The following is an 18,077-nucleotide window of genomic DNA, read 5'->3' as shown; positions in this document are numbered from 1 at the left end:
ATTCATCCCTATACAATATCCTGCCCTAATACCCTACTGTGCAATATTACCCTTCGAGTGCAATACATCCGACACTGATTGTTATTTATTACTCCGGTACTCTTGTCTTGTTCTGTATATTGTACAGTATTTTGTATATTGTTTTGTATATTTTACAGGATTGCTTATTATTTTTATTTGTAGTCTGTTTATTTCAATTCTTAGTTTTATCTTTATTACCTCTTGTGTAATTTGTTTTTATCCCATATTTGTTCCCACTACCGCACCTTAAATTGGAGTCAATCAATCAATCAATCAATGTTTATTTATATAGCCCTAAATCACAAGTGTCTCAAAGGGCTGCACAAGCCACAACGACATCCTCGGTACAAAGCCCATAGAGTCCTTAATCTCGTTATACGCCATACTTGCCAACCCTCCCGAATTTTCCGGGGGACTCCCGAAATTCAGCGCCTCTCCCGAAAACCTCCCGGGACAATTATTCTCCCGAAAATCTCCCGATTTTCAGCCGGAGCTGGAGGCCACGCCCCCTCCAGCTCCATGCGGACCTGAGCGAGGACAGCCTTTTTTCACGACGGGAGGACAACAGGGTGACAAGAACTAAATCATCCATACTAGAGATAAATTGTATTATTATGTTTATCTTACCTAAAAATAAATATATTTATTAATTAAAAAAAAAAAAAACGAAATACATTTTTACTATATTTAGCTAAAAACATCAAAATTAATTGCATTTGTATATGTATTTTTTCTGACTCCTTATTACATCCAGCCATAGAATTATACATTAAAATAAACATATTTAAAATAATTAATTTTAAATTATCATAATTCATGGATGACCATATTTAATTATTAAAATAATTGCTTGTTTATCAACAACTTTAGCATTTTATTCATTACATTTTGAAGCTCTCAGAAGCCAAGTTATGTTATATTCCTTAATATTTGTTTATGCAAGTTTGAAGTATCAATTATCTAAACACAGTTTTGTTTGCATATTTTCAGGATATATATATATACATATATATATATATATATACAGGTAAAAGCCAGTAAATTAGAATATTTTGAAAAACTTGATTTATTTCAGTAATTGCAAAAACCAGGCACGGGTAGATTTTGCGCTGTGTGCAGGCGCCAAGTCCTGTTGGGACTTGAAATCTCCATCTCCATAGAGCAGGTCAGCAGCAGGAAGCATGAAGTGCTCTAAAACTTGCTGGTAGACGGCTGCGTTGACCCTGGATCTCAGGAAACAGAGTGGACCGACACCAGCAGATGACATGGCACCCCAAACCATCACCCAACCATGCAAATTTTGCATTTCCTTTGGAAATCGAGGTCCCAGAGTCTGGAGGAAGACAGGAGAGGCACAGGATCCACGTTGCCTGAAGTCTAGTGTAAAGTTTCCACCATCAGTGATGGTTTGGGGTGCCATGTCATCTGCTGGTGTCGGTCCACTCTATTTCCTGAGATCCAGGGTCAACGCAGCCGTCTACCAGCAAGTTTTAGAGCACTTCATGCTTCCTGCTGCTGACCTGCTCTATGGAGATGGAGATTTCAAGTTCCAACAGGACTTGGCGCCTGCACACAGCGCAAAATCTACCCGTGCCTGGTTTACGGACCATGGTATTTCTGTTCTAAATTGGCCCGCCAACTCCCCTGACCTTAGCCCCATAGAAAATCTGTGGGGTATTGTGAAAAGGAAGATGCAGAATGCCAGACCCAAAAACGCAGAAGAGTTGAAGGCCACTATCAGAGCAACCTGGGCTCTCATAACACCTGAGCAGTGCCAGAAACTCATCGACTCCATGCCACGCCGCATTAACGCAGTAATTGAGGCAAAAGGAGCTCCAACCAAGTATTGAGTATTGTACATGCTCATATTTTTCATTTTCATACTTTTCAGTTGGCCAACATTTCTAAAAATCCCTTTTTTGTATTAGCCTTAAGTAATATTCTAATTTTGTGACACACGGAATTTTGGATTTTCATTTGTTGCCACTTCAAATCATCAAAATTAAATGAAATAAACATTTGAATGCATCAGTCTGTGTGCAATGAATAAATATAATGTACAAGTTACACCTTTTGAATGCAATTACTGAAATAAATCAAGTTTTTCAAAATATTCTAATTTACTGGCTTTTACCTATATATATATATATATATATATATATATATATATATATATATATATATATATATATATATATATATATATATATGTATGTATGTATGTATGTATGTATGTATGTATGTATGTATGTATGTATGTATATATATATATATATATATATATATATATATATGAAATACTTGACTTGGTGAATTCTAGCTGTCAATATACTCCTCCCCTCTTCACCACGCCCCGCCCCACCCCTGACCGCGCCCCCCACCTCCCGAAATCGGAGGTCTCAAGGTTGGCAAGTATGTTATACGCAAATATAATGACAATAAAGTCCGTTCTATTCTATTCTATCACGACGTTTGCTTTTTTTTTTTTTCTCCATCACTGATTTCTGCTCACTGCAGACTTCATGAGGGCCAACAAACGTAATAAAACATCTCTTACTGTGCAATGTCTGCTGTCATTAGGATGCAGACTGATGGGATGTTCGTATATTCCCATTTAGATGAAGAATGACCGTAAGTGTCTTTTCGTGTCGCCTAAATGGCGATCAAAGTGTACCAACTAGTCGGAATACATCCTCAGACTTCTTCTGTCCGGGCGAGATGCATGATTCATGATCAACACGAAACTTCTAGGGAGCAAGGAAGCGAGGAATCACTTCTCGAAATTGTACGCAGCGCCACTATAAAGAGTTTGTCTGCATTAGTACTTATAATTACAGTTCATCCATCCATTTTCTACCGCTTGTCCCTTTTGGGGTTGCACGGGGTGCTGGAGCCTAGTTCAGCTGAATTCAGGCGGAAGGGGGTGTACACCCTGGACAAGTCGCCCCCTCATCACAGGGCCAATAATTAGTTCAGTTGATTTTCTGTTTATTTCGAACATACATACAATACAATTACAATATAATGCATCACATATTTCCAGTTGTTTCACTACAGCACCTCCGAAAAGGAGTGGGAAGAAGCAGAGCTTATTTAATCCTACCCCTTTTCATATCATAGCAGTTTTATCCAATTTCTTTGTTCTCTGTTAGCAACACACCATAAGTAAGTAAACAAATGCTGAATGCATTAATAATCACTATCTCTTTTTTATTTTTATTTTATTTATTTATTTTTTTTAAAAGGTTCAAGATGTTTATTATACCGTATTTTTCGGAGTATAATTCGCACCGGAGTATAAGTCGCACCTGCCGAAAATGCATACTTGCCAACCTTGAGACCCCCAATTTCGGGAGGTGGGGGGATGGGGGGCATGGTCGGGGGTGGGACGGGGGCGTGGTTGAGGGCGGGGGCGTGGTTAGGAGGGGAGGAGTATATTGACAGCTAGAATTTACCAAGTCAAGTATTTCAAACATATATATATATACATACATATACATATATATATATATATATATATATATATATATATATATATATATATATATATATATATATATATATATATATATATATATATATATATATGTATGTATGTATGTATGTGTGTATTTATATATATATATATATATATATATGTATGTATGTATGTATGTATGTATGTATGTATGTATGTATGTATGTATGTATGTATATATATATATATATATATATATATATATATATATATATATATATATATATATATATATATATATATATATATATATCCTGAAAATATGCAAACAAAACTGTGTTTAGATAATTGATCAATCTTAAGGAATATAACATAACTTGGCTTCTGAGAGCTTCAAAATGTAATGAATAAAATGCTAAAGTTGTTGATAAACAAACAATTATTTTAATAATTAAATATGGTCATTTTAAATTAATTATTATGATCACTTAAAATTAATTATTTCCAATATGTTTATTTTAATGTATAATTCTATGGCTGGATGTAATAAGGAGTCAGAAAAAATACAAATAAAAATACAATTAATTTTTATGTTTTTAGCAAAATATAGTAAAAATGTATTTAGTTTTTTTTTTAAATTAATAAATATAATTATTTATAGGTAAGATAAACATAATAATACAATTTATCTCTAGTCTGGATGATTTAGTTTTTGTCACCCTGTGGTCCTCACTCAGGTCCGCATGGAGCTGGAGGGGGCGTGGCCTCCAGCTCCGGCTGAAAATCGGGAGATTTTCGGGAGAATATTTGTCCGGGGAGGATTTCGGGAGAGGCTCTGAATTTCGGGAGTCTCCCGGAAGATTCGGGAGGGTTGGCAAGTATGCGAAAATGCATAATATAAAAGGGAAAAAACATATATAAGTCGCACTGGAGCCCGGCCAAACTATGAAAAAAACTGCGACTTATAGTCCGAAAAATACGGTAATTGTTCTATTTGTACTTTCTGAAGACTTGTTGTTGGAACAGTATCTTAAACTGAATCATATTTGTGTTACGAACTGGTCAAGGGGGTGACCCCGGGATGCAGAGACGGGAGGCAAGTTTGAATAACAAAAAATGAATACATATAATAATAAGTCCAAAAAGTGTAACAAAAAGCGATGGGGCAAAAATGCACACCATGAAATACTAACTAAAACAGGTTCCTCAGTGGTCGACAGGGGAAAAAACCAGGGAGCACTCAGCACAGCATAATGTCCTTGCTACCTCAAGGAGGCTGGGAAACAAACACAACAAGGTTAGAAATAACAGGACTAAGGAGAAATAACGTACCAGGACTGACGAGGCGAAGTAGGCGCATGCACGTGGGAGGTGCAGGATAAAATAACCGGCAAGACCCAGCTGTGGGTCTGAAGAAATAGGTTGCAGGTGTGCCTTAGTGTCCGCCCCTCACTGGAGACTAATGAGCTGAGGAAACATCACAATAAAAGCGAAGGCAGGGAAATAAAAACACAACAATTTGTTTGATTTCCTTGTGTAATCCATTTCATAATTTCTATTCCACATTTGGATATGTTAAAGGTCTTAAATGTTGTACATGCATACAAATGTTTTAAATTAGATTTTCCTTTTGTGAATTGTTGTACATTCTGGGCTAGCAGGTTATAGTTTGCTTTGTACATAATTTTAGCTGTTTGCAAATCCACCAAGTCGTCACATTTCAATATTTTTGATTAAAATAAATAACGGGTTTGTATGTTCTCTATATCCAACATTATGTGTTATTCTAACTGAACTTTTTTGTTATACCGTTAATGAATGAAGTGTACTTTTGTAGTTATTTCCCCATATTTCTGCACAAATAACGAGTAGTAGAGAATATGGAGTGATTTTTGGTCCAGAACATATTTAGTTTTATTCATTATTGACCTGTTTCTTGCTACTTTATGTTGTATATTTTTTACATGAAATTTCCAGTTCATTTTATAATCTATTATTACACCCAAAAATGTGTTTTCTTTTACCCTTTCAATATTGACTCCGTCTGTTTGTATTTGTGTTTGACTTTCTCTTCTACTGTTACCAAATAGCATTATTTTAGTTTTACTAAGTTTCAAAGATAGTCTGTTTTTGTCAAACCATCTTTTTAATTTGTTTATTTCTTCTGTTATTACCGTATTTTTCGGAGTATAAGTCGCACTGGCCGAAAATGCATAATAAAGAAGGAAAAAAACATATATAAGTCGCATATTTGGGGGAATATATTTGATAAAAGCCAACACCAAGAATAGACATTTGAAAGGCAATTTAAAATAAATAAAGAATAGTGAACAACAAGCTGAATAAGTGTACGTTATATGAGGCATAAATAACCAACTGAGAACGTGCCTGTTATGTTAACGTAACATATTATGGTAAGAGTCATTCAAATAACTATAACATATAGAACATGCTATACGTTTACCAAACAATCTGTCACTCCTAATCGCTAAATCCCATGAAATCTTATACGTCTAGTCTCTTACGTGAATGAGCTAAATAATATTATTTGATATTTTACGGTAATGTGTTAACAATTTCACACATAAGTCGCTCCTGAGTATAAGTCGCAATTATGAAAAAAACTGCGACTTATAGTCCGAAAAATACGGTATTTGTTTTAGATTCTGTGTGTTCTCGCCTGAACAAGACACATTTGTGTCATCTGCAAATGACACTAACTTTAGGTCCTTTGTAACGTTACATAGATCCCGTAACGACTTGGTATCGGATTGATACCCAAATGTGTGGTATCATCCAAAACTAATGTAAAGCATCCAAACAACAGAAGAATAAGTGATTATTACATTTTAACAGAAGTGTAGATAGAACATGTTAAAAGAGAAAATAAGCAGATATTAACAGTAAATGAACAAGTAGATTAATAATCATTTTTTACAGTTTGTCCCTCATAATGTTGACAAAATAATAGAATGATAAATGATATGTTACTGAATATGTCAGCAGACTAAATTAGGAGTCTTTGTTTGTTTACTTACTACTAAAAGACAAGTTGTCTTGTATGTTCACTATTTTATTTAAGGGCAAACTTGCAATAATAAACATATGTTTAATGTACCCTAAGATTTTTTGTTCAAATAAAGCCAGTAATGCCATTTTTTGTGGTCCCCTTTATTTAGAAAAGTACCGAAAAGTATCAAACTAATTTTGGTACCGGTATCGGGACAACACCAGTTGGAACTAAACTAAACTATTACCATTACCATCCTTTATCATCTGCACTAGCTGTGTTTGCATTTAACCCTTACATACTCATAAAAGAAATCCATTCAGGGATTAATTAAACAAATGCCATGGGTGGATCTACACCTGACCTCCACTGTAATGATATCAAGTACAGGAGCGTATCTAGTTGATACAAATATTTTTTTAGCATCCCAAAATCTATTTTACGTTTATAAACTCAGGAAATATGTCCCTGGACTTTGAATATGACCAATGTATGATCCTGTAAAAATTTGGTATCAGATTGATACTTAAATGTGTAGTATCATCCAAAACTAATGTAAAGTATCCAAACAACAGAAGAATAAGTGATTATTACATTTTAACAGAAGTGTAGATAGAACATGTTAAAAGACAAAGTAAGCAGATATTAACAGAAAATGAACAAGTAGATTAATAATAATTTTTTACAGTTTGTCCCTCATAATGTTGACAAAATAATAGAATGATAAATGATATGTTACTGCATATGTCAGCAGACTAAATTAGGAGTCTTTGTTTGCTTACTTACTAATAAAAGACAAGTTGTCTAGTATGTTCACTATTTTATTTAAAGACAAACTTGCAATAAGAAACATATGTTTAATGTATCCTAAGGTTTGTTTTGTTAAATTAAAGCAAATAATGCACTTTTTTTGTGGTCCCCTTTATTTAGAAAAGTATCAAACTAATTTTGGTACCGGTATCGGGACAACACCAGTTGGAACTAAACTAAACTATTACCATTACCATCCTTTATCATCTGCACTAGCTGTGTTTACATTTAACCCTTACATACTCATAAAAAAATCCATTCAGGGATTAATTAAACAAACGCCATGGGTGGATCTACACCTGACCTCCACTGTAATGATATCAAGTACAGGAGCGTATCTAGTCGGTACAAATGTTTTTTTAGCATCCCAAAATCTATTTTATGTTTATAAACTCAGGAAATATGTCCCTGGACTTTTAATATGACCAATGTATGATCCTGTAACAATTTGGTATCAGATTGATACCTAAATGTGTGGTATCATCCAAAACTAATGTAAAGCATTCAAACAACAGAAGAATAAGTGATTATTACATTTTAACAGAAGTGTAGATAGAACATGTTAAAAGAGAAAATAAGCAGATATTAACAGTAAATGAACAAGTAGATTAATAATAATTTTTTACAGTTCGTCCCTCATAATGTTGACAAAATAATAGAATGGAAAATAACACAATATGTTACTGCATATGTCAGCAGACTAAATTAGGAGTCTTTGTTTGTTTACTTACTACTAAAAGACAAGTTGTCTTGTATGTTTACTATTTTATTTCAGGACAAACTTGCAATAAGAAACATATGTTTAATGTACCCTAAGGTTTTTTTTGTTAAATTAAAGCAAATAATGCACTTTTTTTGTGGTCCCCTTTATTTAGAAAAGCATTAAAATACATGTTGGTATCAGGACAACACTACCTTGGTAATAATATTTGTGATTAACCCATGCTTTTATATGATTTGGCAAAGTTTTAAACTTTAAGTAGGTTGGACATCATTATAGAATATGATTAAAATCAACTTCATTGTTAATATTTGAGTGGGCTCCGGCTCTTCCGTAGTGGAAAAGTGGGGCCCCGAGGTCAAAAAAGGTTAAGAACCGCTGCTCTAACATACTCTCCGGTGACCTTAATGTGAAGATTTAGCGCAGCGGGTCTCTTAAATTGTATGCAATCAATATTTTTTTGTTGTTCTCTTAAGATTTACGACGGTAGCGTGGCTGTTGTGGATGGTTAGAGGACACACACACACACACACACACACACACACACACACGCACATTGAAAGTCCGGGCTGTGTGTGCAACGTGCACACGAAGGACATTTTTCAGAGCTTGAAAATTTAATGTCTATGGATTTGTGGTGTTGAATTATTGAGCCCATAGGCTGCAAATTACTAGCCCAAGCAGATGGGCTCTAACCAGGAGGCAGGAAATCTGATGTCTCTGACACTTATCTTAGATCTTGGGTGTAAAACACACATTTAACCAGCACTTGCTATATGAGGGTTTGTTTAATACCCTATGTCTCCTACTATAGATGGTTGACCTATCTGCTCCTGCTGATCTTGGATCTGCTCATATGTTTGGCCCTGTGCTTGGGGATGGTCAAGCAATCTCGATGGCTGCTCGTCATGTAAGTTGGAGTCATATTCATTTATTTTTGGTGTTCCCATGCCGTTGCATAGACCAGTGTTTTTCAACCACTGTGAGATATTGTCTGGTGTGCCGTGGGAGATGATGTCATTTCACCTAATTGTGTTAAAAATGTTTTTTGCAGACCACACTGCAAAAAGTCAGTGTTCAAAAACAAGACAAAAAAATACAAAAATTAAGGGTATTTTATTTTAACTAAGCAAAATTATCTGCCAATAGAACAAGAAAAAGTAAAATTAGCTAACCTCAAGAACCCAAAAAAAATACCTTAAAATAAGTATATTCTCACTAATAACAAGTGCACTTTTCTTAACAGAAAAAAAAAATAGATCTTTTTTCTCAATATGTTGAAAAATATTCTTAAATTAAGCTCCTGTAGAACTGTGTAGTGTCTGGCCTGGTTCTGTAGGCTGTCAGTACTTTCAGTCCCTACACTGCAAAAAGGCAGTGTTCGAAAACAAGAAAAAAATATACAAAAATTAGGGGTATTTTACTTGAACTAAGCAAAATTATCTGCCAATAGAACAAGAAATTTCGGCTTGTCAAGACTTTCCAGAACAAGTAAAATTAGCTAACCTCAATTAACCCAAAAAATACCTTAAAATAAGTATATTCTCACTAATAACAAGTGCACTTTTCTTAACAGAAAAAAAAAAATAGATATTTTTTCTCAATATGCTGAAAAATATTCTTAAATTAAGCTCCTGTAGAACTGTGTAGTGTCTGGCCTGGTTCTGTAGGCGGTCAGTACTTTCAGTCCCTACACTGCAAAAAGACAGTGTTCGAAAACAAGAAAAAAATATACAAAAATTAAGGGTATTTTACTTGAACTAAGCAAAATTATCTGCCAATAGAACAAGAAATTTCGGCTTGTCAAGATTTTCCAAAACAAGTCAAATTAGCTAACCTCAATGAACCCAAAAAATACCTTAAAATAAGTATATTCTCACTAATAACAAGTGCACTTTTCTTAACAGAAAAAAAAAATGATATTTTTTCTCAATATGTTGAAAAATATTCTTAAATTAAGCTCCTGTAGAACTGTGTAGTGGCCGGCCTGGTTCTGTAGGCTGTCAGTACTTCCAGTCCCTACACTGCAAAAAGACAGTGTTCGAAAACAAGAAAAAATAAATTAAAATTGGGGTATTTTATCTGAACCAAGCAAAATGATCTGCCAATAGAACAAGAAATTTCGGCTGGTCAAGACTTTCCAAAACAAGTCAAATTAGTTAACCTCAATGAACCCAAAAAATACCTTAAAATAAGTATATTCTCACTAATAACAAGTGCACTTTTCATAACAGAAAAAAAAAAAAAAGATATTTTTTCTCAATATGTTGAAAAATATTCTTAAATTAAGCTCCTGTAGAACTGTGTAGTGTCTGGCCTGGTTCTGTAGGCTGTCAGTACTTTCAGTCCCTACACTGCAAAAAGTCAGTGTTCGAAAACAAGAAAAAATAAAATAAAATTGGGGTATTTTATTTGAACCAAGCAAAATTATCTGCCAATAGAACAAGAAATTTCGGCTTGTCAAGATTTTCCAAAACAAGGAAAATTAGCTAACCTCAATGAACCCCAAAAAATACCTTAAAATAAGTATATTCTCACTAATAACAAGTGCACTTTTCTTAACAGAAAAAAAAAAAAGATCTTTTTTCTCAATATGTTGAAAAATATTCTTAAATTAAGCTCCTGTAGAACTGTGTAGTGGCTGGCCTGGTTCTGTAGGCGGTCAGTACTTTCAGTCCCTACACTGCAAAAAGTCAGTGTTCGAAAACAAGAAAAAAATATACAAAAATTAGGGGTATTTTACTTGAACTAAGCAAAATTATCTGCCAATAGAACAAGAAATTTCGGCTTGTCAAGACTTTCCAGAACAAGTAAAATGAGCTAACCTCAATGAACCCAAAAATACCTTAAAATAAGTATATTCTCACTAATAACAAGTGCAGTTTTCTTAACAGAAAAAAAAAAAGGATCTTTTTTCTCAATATGTTGAAAAATATTCTTAAATTAAGCTCCTGTAGAACTGTGTAGTGGCTGGCCTGGTTCTGTAGGCTGTCAGTACTTTCAGTCCCTACACTGCAAAAAGTCAGTGTTCGAAAACAAGAAAAAAATATACAAAAATTAGGGGTATTTTACTTGAACTAAGCAAAATTATCTGCCAATAGAACAAGAAATTTCGGCTTGTCAAGACTTTCCAGAACAAGTAAAATGAGCTAACCTCAATGAACCCAAAAATACCTTAAAATAAGTATATTCTCACTAATAACAAGTGCAGTTTTCTTAACAGAAAAAAAAAAAAGGATCTTTTTTCTCAATATGTTGAAAAATATTCTTAAATTAAGCTCCTGTAGAACTGTGTAGTGGCTGGCCTGGTTCTGTAGGCTGTCAGTACTTTCAGTCCCTACACTGCAAAAAGTCAGTATTCGAAAACAAGAAAAAAATAAATAAAATTTGGGTGTTTTATTTGAACCAAGCAAAATTATCTGCCAATTGAACAAGAAATGTCGGCTTGTCAAGAAATTCCAAAACAAGTAAAATTAGCTAACCTCAATGAACCCAAGAATACCTTAAAATAATGGGTTGTACTTGTATAGCGCTTTTCTACCTTCAAGGTACTCAAAGCGCTTTGACACTACTTCCACATTTACCCATTCACACACACATTCACACACTGATGGAGGGAGCTGCCATGCAAGGCGCTAACCAGCACCCATCAGGAGCAAGGGTGAAGTGTCTTGCTCAGGACACAACGGACATGACGAGGTTGGTACTAGGTGGTATATAAGTATATTCTCACTAATAACAAGTGCACTTTTCTTGGTAGAATTTTTTTTTTGACCTTTTTGCTCAATATGTTGAAGAATATTCTTAAATAAGTAAATGCTAGTGCCATTATCTTGACATAATGATATGCACATGGCATCATGATTATTTTTTTCATGCTTGAAATAAGAAATTATTACTTTAAAAAAGTAGTTTTATACTTGTGAGTGTTGATGACACAGCTTTGCAACAGTTGATATTCTAGTTTCAAGCATGTTTTACTCAATATAGGTCATAAAATCTCAGCAACAAGCTGTAATATCTTACTGAGATCATTTAGGACTAAAACACTTAAAACAAGTAAAACACTCAAACATAAACTCTGCTTAGTGAGAAGAATTATCTTATCAGACAGAAAATAAGCAAATATCACCCTTATTTGAGATATTTAATCTTACTTAGATTTCAGTTTTTGCATTGCAGTAATTATAATGTGCCGTTGTTGAGTGTGTGTGCTGTCTGGAGCACGTCACAGTAACTGTGTAATACTATTCCATATCAGTAGGTGGCAGCAGGTAGCTAATTGCTTTGTGGATGTCGGGAACAAGGTTTGTCGTGATCACAATATGCAGACGACAGTGAGAGGCAGCGTGCAGGTAAAAAGGTATCTAATGCTTAAACCAAAAGTAAACAAAAGGCGAGTGCCGCTAAGAAAAGGCATTGAAGCTTAGGGTATGCTATGCAAAACTGAACTGGCTGCAAAGTAAACAAAAACAGAATGCTGGACGACAGCAAAGACTTACAGCGTGTGAACCCCAATTCTTCAGAGTTTGCACTGGCTCCCTGTTCATTTTAGTATTGATTTTAAAACCTTGCTGTTTGCTTTTAAAGCTTTACATGGACTGGCACCCCAATATATCTCGGACCTCATCCAAATTTACACTCCTGTGCGCGCTCTGAGGTCCCAGAGCCAGCTCCAGCTCGTGGTGCCCAAGACCAGACTTAAATCCAGGGGAGACAGGGCCCTTCTCTGTGGTCGGCCCTAAGCTCTGGAACACTCTGCCCCCTCCATTTTCAAACTGCTCCCACAGTGGAGTGTTTTAAGTCTCGTCTTAAGACCCACTGTTATTCTTTGGCTTTTAATACTATGTGCGTTGTGTGGTCCTCTGTTATCCTCTGCATTTTTTTTTTTTTTTAAATTTATATTTACTGTTTTAATTTGTTTTACCCTTTAAGATCGTTTTTAATCATATTTATTTTTATATTTGTTTTTATTGTTTTTATATGTATTTATTTTTTGTTTTTATTCAGTCATTAGGATAATATTTGAATATTCTTTTTTATATTGTTGTGCAGCACTTTGGAAACATTTTTGTTGTTTAAATGTGCTATATAAATAAAGTGGATTGGAATGGATTGGAGCAGCAGACGGCGTCCACAAAGTACGTCCGTACATGACATGACAATCAACAACAAAATAGGAAACACTACACACAGGAAAACACCAAAAAATCTCCAAATAAGTCAGGGGGTGATGTGACAGGTGGTGACAGTACACCTACTTTGAGACAAGAGCTATATTGATGCATGGTTGGTTATGGTTTGAATTTATATCCAACAATTGCGAGAACAACTTTTTACTGTCAATATCGGGTGCTGAGTTTAATTTTTTTTAATGTTTTCTGCTAGTGGTGTGTTCCAATGAAAAAAATGTGCCTGGGCTCAAAAAATGTTGAAAAACACTGGCATAGACAGACAGCCAGCCTCGTATAAAAGCTCCATTAACGGTAACAAAGATACCGTAGCGGTGTCAAATATCGCTGACATCACCAGCTTAGCTTTCCTGAGTCCCTTGAATTCTATCCATACTGTCACAGTAAGCTTCTGTTAGTGTGCAATATATATTCATATTTATACAGTCCTGGTCAAAAGTTGACATACACTTGTAAAGAACATAATGTCATGGCTGTCTTGAGTTTCCAATCATTTCTACAACTCTTATTTGTTTGTGATAGAGTGATTGGAGCACATACTTGTTGGTCACAAAAAAAACATTCGTGAAGTTTGGTTCTTTTATGAATTTATTATGGGTCTACTGAAATTGTGACCAAAAGTATACATACAGCAATGTTAATATTTGCTTACATGTCCCTTGGCAAGTTTCACTGCAATAAGGCGCTTTTGGTAGCCATCCACAAGCTTCTGCTTGAATTTTTGACCACTCCTCTTGACAAAATTGGTGCAGTTCAGCTAAATGTGTTGGTTTTTCTGACATGGACTTGTTTCTTCAGCATTGTCCACACGTCAGGACTTTGGGAAGGTGTCAGGTTCAAACACTGATGACATCTATTAATCAGACAAGAAGCAAGGAATCATGCAGAGACAGAGTTCAATTTGGCTCATGTGAGGAGACGCGTGTTTTTGGCTGTATTCTAGTTACAGATCCAAACTACGTTCTAAAAGTCCAGCCCGCGTGCTTCCTCTATTTATTTGGGAGGTCCCTGTTTACTTCACTGAAGCTGTCGCTGAGGGAAGGGGGTAATCTTGACAACTCCAGTTAGACACAATATATGATTATAGAAGAAATGAAAATTAGTTGACGCAGGTCATATCGCCTTGTCTCTGCTCTGTCTGCGTCACGGCGGTGTTCAGCCTTGGCAGTCAGCAGGCCGAGTCTGGACACAACACTGACAACATACTTGCCAACCTTGAGACCTCCGATTTCGGGAGGTGGGGCGTGGGGGCGTGGTCGGGGGTGGGGCGGGCCGTGGTTGGGGGCGTGGTTAAGAGGGGAGGAGTATATTGACAGCTAGAATTCACCAAGTCAAGTATTTCATACATATATATATATATATATATATATATATATATATATATATATATATATATATATATATATATATAGATATAGATATAGATATCTACATCCTGAAAATATGCAAACAAAACTGTTTAGATAATTGATACTTCAAACTTGCATAAATAAATATTAAGGAATATAACATAACTTGGCTTCTGAGAGTTTCAAAATGTAATGAATAAAATGCTAAAGTTGTTGATAAACAAGCAATTATTTTAATAATTAAATAAGGTCATTTTAAATGAATTATTATGATAATTTAAAATCAATTATTTCAAATATGTTTATTTTAATGTATAATTCTATGGCTGGATGTAATAAGGAGTCACGAAAAAATACAAATAAAAATACAATTAATTTTGATGTTTTTAGCAAAATATAGTAAAAATTTATATATATATATTTTTTTTAAATTAATAAATATATTTATTTTTAGGTAAAATAAACATAATAATACAATTTATCTCTAGTCTGGATGATTTAGTTCTTCTCACCCTGTTTGTCATGAAAAAAGGCTGTCCTCACCAGAGGTGGGTAGAGTAGCCAGAAATTGTACTCAAGTAAGAGTACTGTTACTTTAGAGATTTATTACTCAAGTAAAAGTAAGGAGTAGTCACCCAAATATTTACTTGAGTAAAAGTAAAAAGTATGTTGTGAAAAAACTACTCAAGTACTGAGTAACTGATGAGTAACATACACACTCATATATATATATATATATATATATATATATATATATATATATATATATATATATATATATATATATATATATACATACATACATACATACATACATACATACATATACATTGATATATACAGTATATAATTTATATGTATTTAGCTGTTTTTGTTTACATGTTAAAGGGGTTTTAATGAATATACATGCATGTTTAACATATAGATTCCTTTCTTTCATGAAGACAAGAATATAAGTTGGTGTATTACCTGATTCTGATGACTTGCGTTGATTGTAATCAGACAGTTGTGATGATAACGTCCACGTTTTCAAATGGAGGAGAAGAAAAGTTCCTCCTTTCTGTCTAATACCACATGAAAGTGGTGGGTTTTTGGCATCTTGTTTGTCCAGCTTCCATATTTGTTTTTATACACTTTACAAGAAATATATTGGCGTCAAACTCCGTAGCTTGCTAGCTTGTTTGCGCTGGCTTTCGGAGACTCTTGTTTTGAAAGCGCAGGCGCGATGGAGCGGCACTTCTATTGTGAAGACAGGAACGTCCTCATGTGCGGTCAGTCTTTAGGCTTTTGACGGGATGTACGGTTAAAATAAAAAAGTATCTTTTTTCCTTCACACTTTTGATTGATTGATTGGAACTTTTATTATTAGATTGCACAGTACAGTACACATTCCGTACAATTGACCACTAAATGGTAACACCCCAATAAGTTTTTCAACTTGTTTAAGTCAGGTCATGTGACCACCTGGCTCTGTTTGATTGGTCCAACGTCACCAGTGACTGCATCTGATTGGTGGAACGAAGTGAAACGTCACCAGTAAGGCAGGCACTTTGAAGGTCTGTCTGACAGACCAAAACAAACAAAGCGTGCATTAACAGATCGATAAAAATTAGTAGCGAGTAGCGAGCTGAATGTAGATAAAAGTAGCGGAGTAAAAGTAGCGTTTCTTCTCTATAAATATACTTAAGTAAAAGTAAAAGTATGTTGCATTAAAACTACTCTTAGAAGTACAATTTATCCCAAAAGTTACTCAAGTAGATGTAACGGAGTAAATGTAGCGCGTTACTACCCACCTCTGGTCCTCACTCAGGTCCGCATGGAGCTGGACGGGGCGTGGCTTCCAGCTCCGGCTGAAAATCGGGAGATTTTCGGGAGAATATTTGTCCCGGGAGTTTTTCGGGAGAGGCGCTGAATTTCGGGAGTCTCCCGGAAAATTCAGGAGGGTTGGCAAGTATGACTGACAAGGATACAAGATACAAAAATACCACTTCAGCACAATTTACAATAATTTATAGCAAAGGGGAACATTATCACAATTTCAGAAGGGTTAAAACCATTACAAATCAGTTCCCAGTGGCTTATTTTATTTTTCGAAGTTTTTTTCAAAATTTTACCCATCACGCAATATCCCTAAAAAAAAGCTTCAAAGTGCCTGATTTTAACCATCGTTATATACACCCGTCCTTTTCCTGTGACGTCACATAGTGATGCCAACACAAACAAACATGGCGCATAGAACAGCAAGCTACAGCGACATTAGCTCGGATTCAGACTCGGATTTCAGCGGCTTAAGCGATTCAACAGATTACGCATGTATTGAAACGGATGGTTGTAGTGTGGAGGCAGGTAGCGAAAATGAAATTGAAGAAGAAACTGAAGTTATTGAGCCATATCGGTTTGAACCGTATGCAAGCAAAACCGACGAAAACGACACGGGAGAAAGCGAGGACAAATTCGGCGATCGCCTTCTAACCAACGATCGGTATGTGTTTGTTTGGCATTAAAGGAAACTAACAACTATGAACTAGGTTTACAGCATATGAAATACATTTGGCAACAACATGCATTTTGAGAGTGCAGACAGCCCAATTTTCATCAATTAATATATTCTGTAGACATACCCTCATCCGCTATCTTTTCCTGAAAGCTGATCCGTCCAGTTTTGGAGTTGATGTCAGCAGGCCAGGGAAGCTAGGGTCGATATTCTTCTCTTGATCATCTTCGGTGGCATAAGGGACGGTGTGAGCCAAGACATCCAGGGGGTTTAGCTCGCTCGTCTGCGGGAACAAACTGCCGTCATTGCTTGCCGTGCTACCGAGGTACTTTGTCCCTGAATTGCTCACACACTCCGGCAGATTCAATGGGGGTCTGGCGGCAGATTTCTTTGACTTTATCGTTGGAAATGCATCTGCTTTGAGTGTCGCAGGATATCCACACATTCTTGCCATCTCTGTCGTAGCATAGCTTTCGTTGGTAAAGTGTGCGGAACAACCGTCCAATTTCTTGCCACTTTCGCATCTTTGGGCCACTGGTGCAACTTGAATCCGTCCCTGTTCGTGTTGTTACACCCTCCGACAACACACCGACGAGGCGTGATGTCTCCAAGGTACGGAAAACGGTCGAAAAAACGGAAAATAACAGAGCTGATTTGACTCGGTGTTTGAGAAAATGGCGGATTGCTTCCCGATGTGACGTCATCGCTCCGAGAGCGAATATTAGAAAGCCATTTAATTCGCCAAAATTCACCCATTTAGAGTTCAGAAATCGGTTAAAAAAATATATGGTCTTTTTTCTGCAACATCAAGGTATATATTGACGCTTACATAGGTCTGGTGATAATGTTCCCCTTTAAGCATAAAGTTAGTGTGATAATATATACATAATTATTCTAACAGAAGGCCATTCTAAAACCTTAATTCTAGCCTGATTTAGTTAGCCATTCCTATACCACTTTTGACGTGTGTTTGGGGTCATCGTCCTGTTGGAACACCCAACTGCGCCCAAGACCCAAACTCCG

At 35.5% G+C, this 18,077-nt stretch overlaps 1 protein-coding gene across 1 annotated transcript in view; it reads left to right on the top strand.

Annotated features, from left to right (window-relative positions):
• Positions 1 to 18,077, top strand: part of LOC133615558 (protein tweety homolog 2-like) — a 131,644-nt gene that overhangs the window by 82,056 nt on the left and 31,511 nt on the right. The window contains exon 5 of the mRNA XM_061974236.2: positions 8,834 to 8,929. Within this exon, the coding sequence (XP_061830220.1) occupies positions 8,834 to 8,929 (96 nt within the window). The remainder of the gene's footprint in view (positions 1 to 8,833; positions 8,930 to 18,077) is intronic.

The sequence above is a fragment of the Nerophis lumbriciformis genome, linkage group LG22, assembly GCF_033978685.3.
Source record: "Nerophis lumbriciformis linkage group LG22, RoL_Nlum_v2.1, whole genome shotgun sequence".
Lineage (NCBI taxonomy): Eukaryota > Metazoa > Chordata > Actinopteri > Syngnathiformes > Syngnathidae > Nerophis > Nerophis lumbriciformis.
This window is presented reverse-complemented; position numbering and strand designations above follow the sequence as displayed.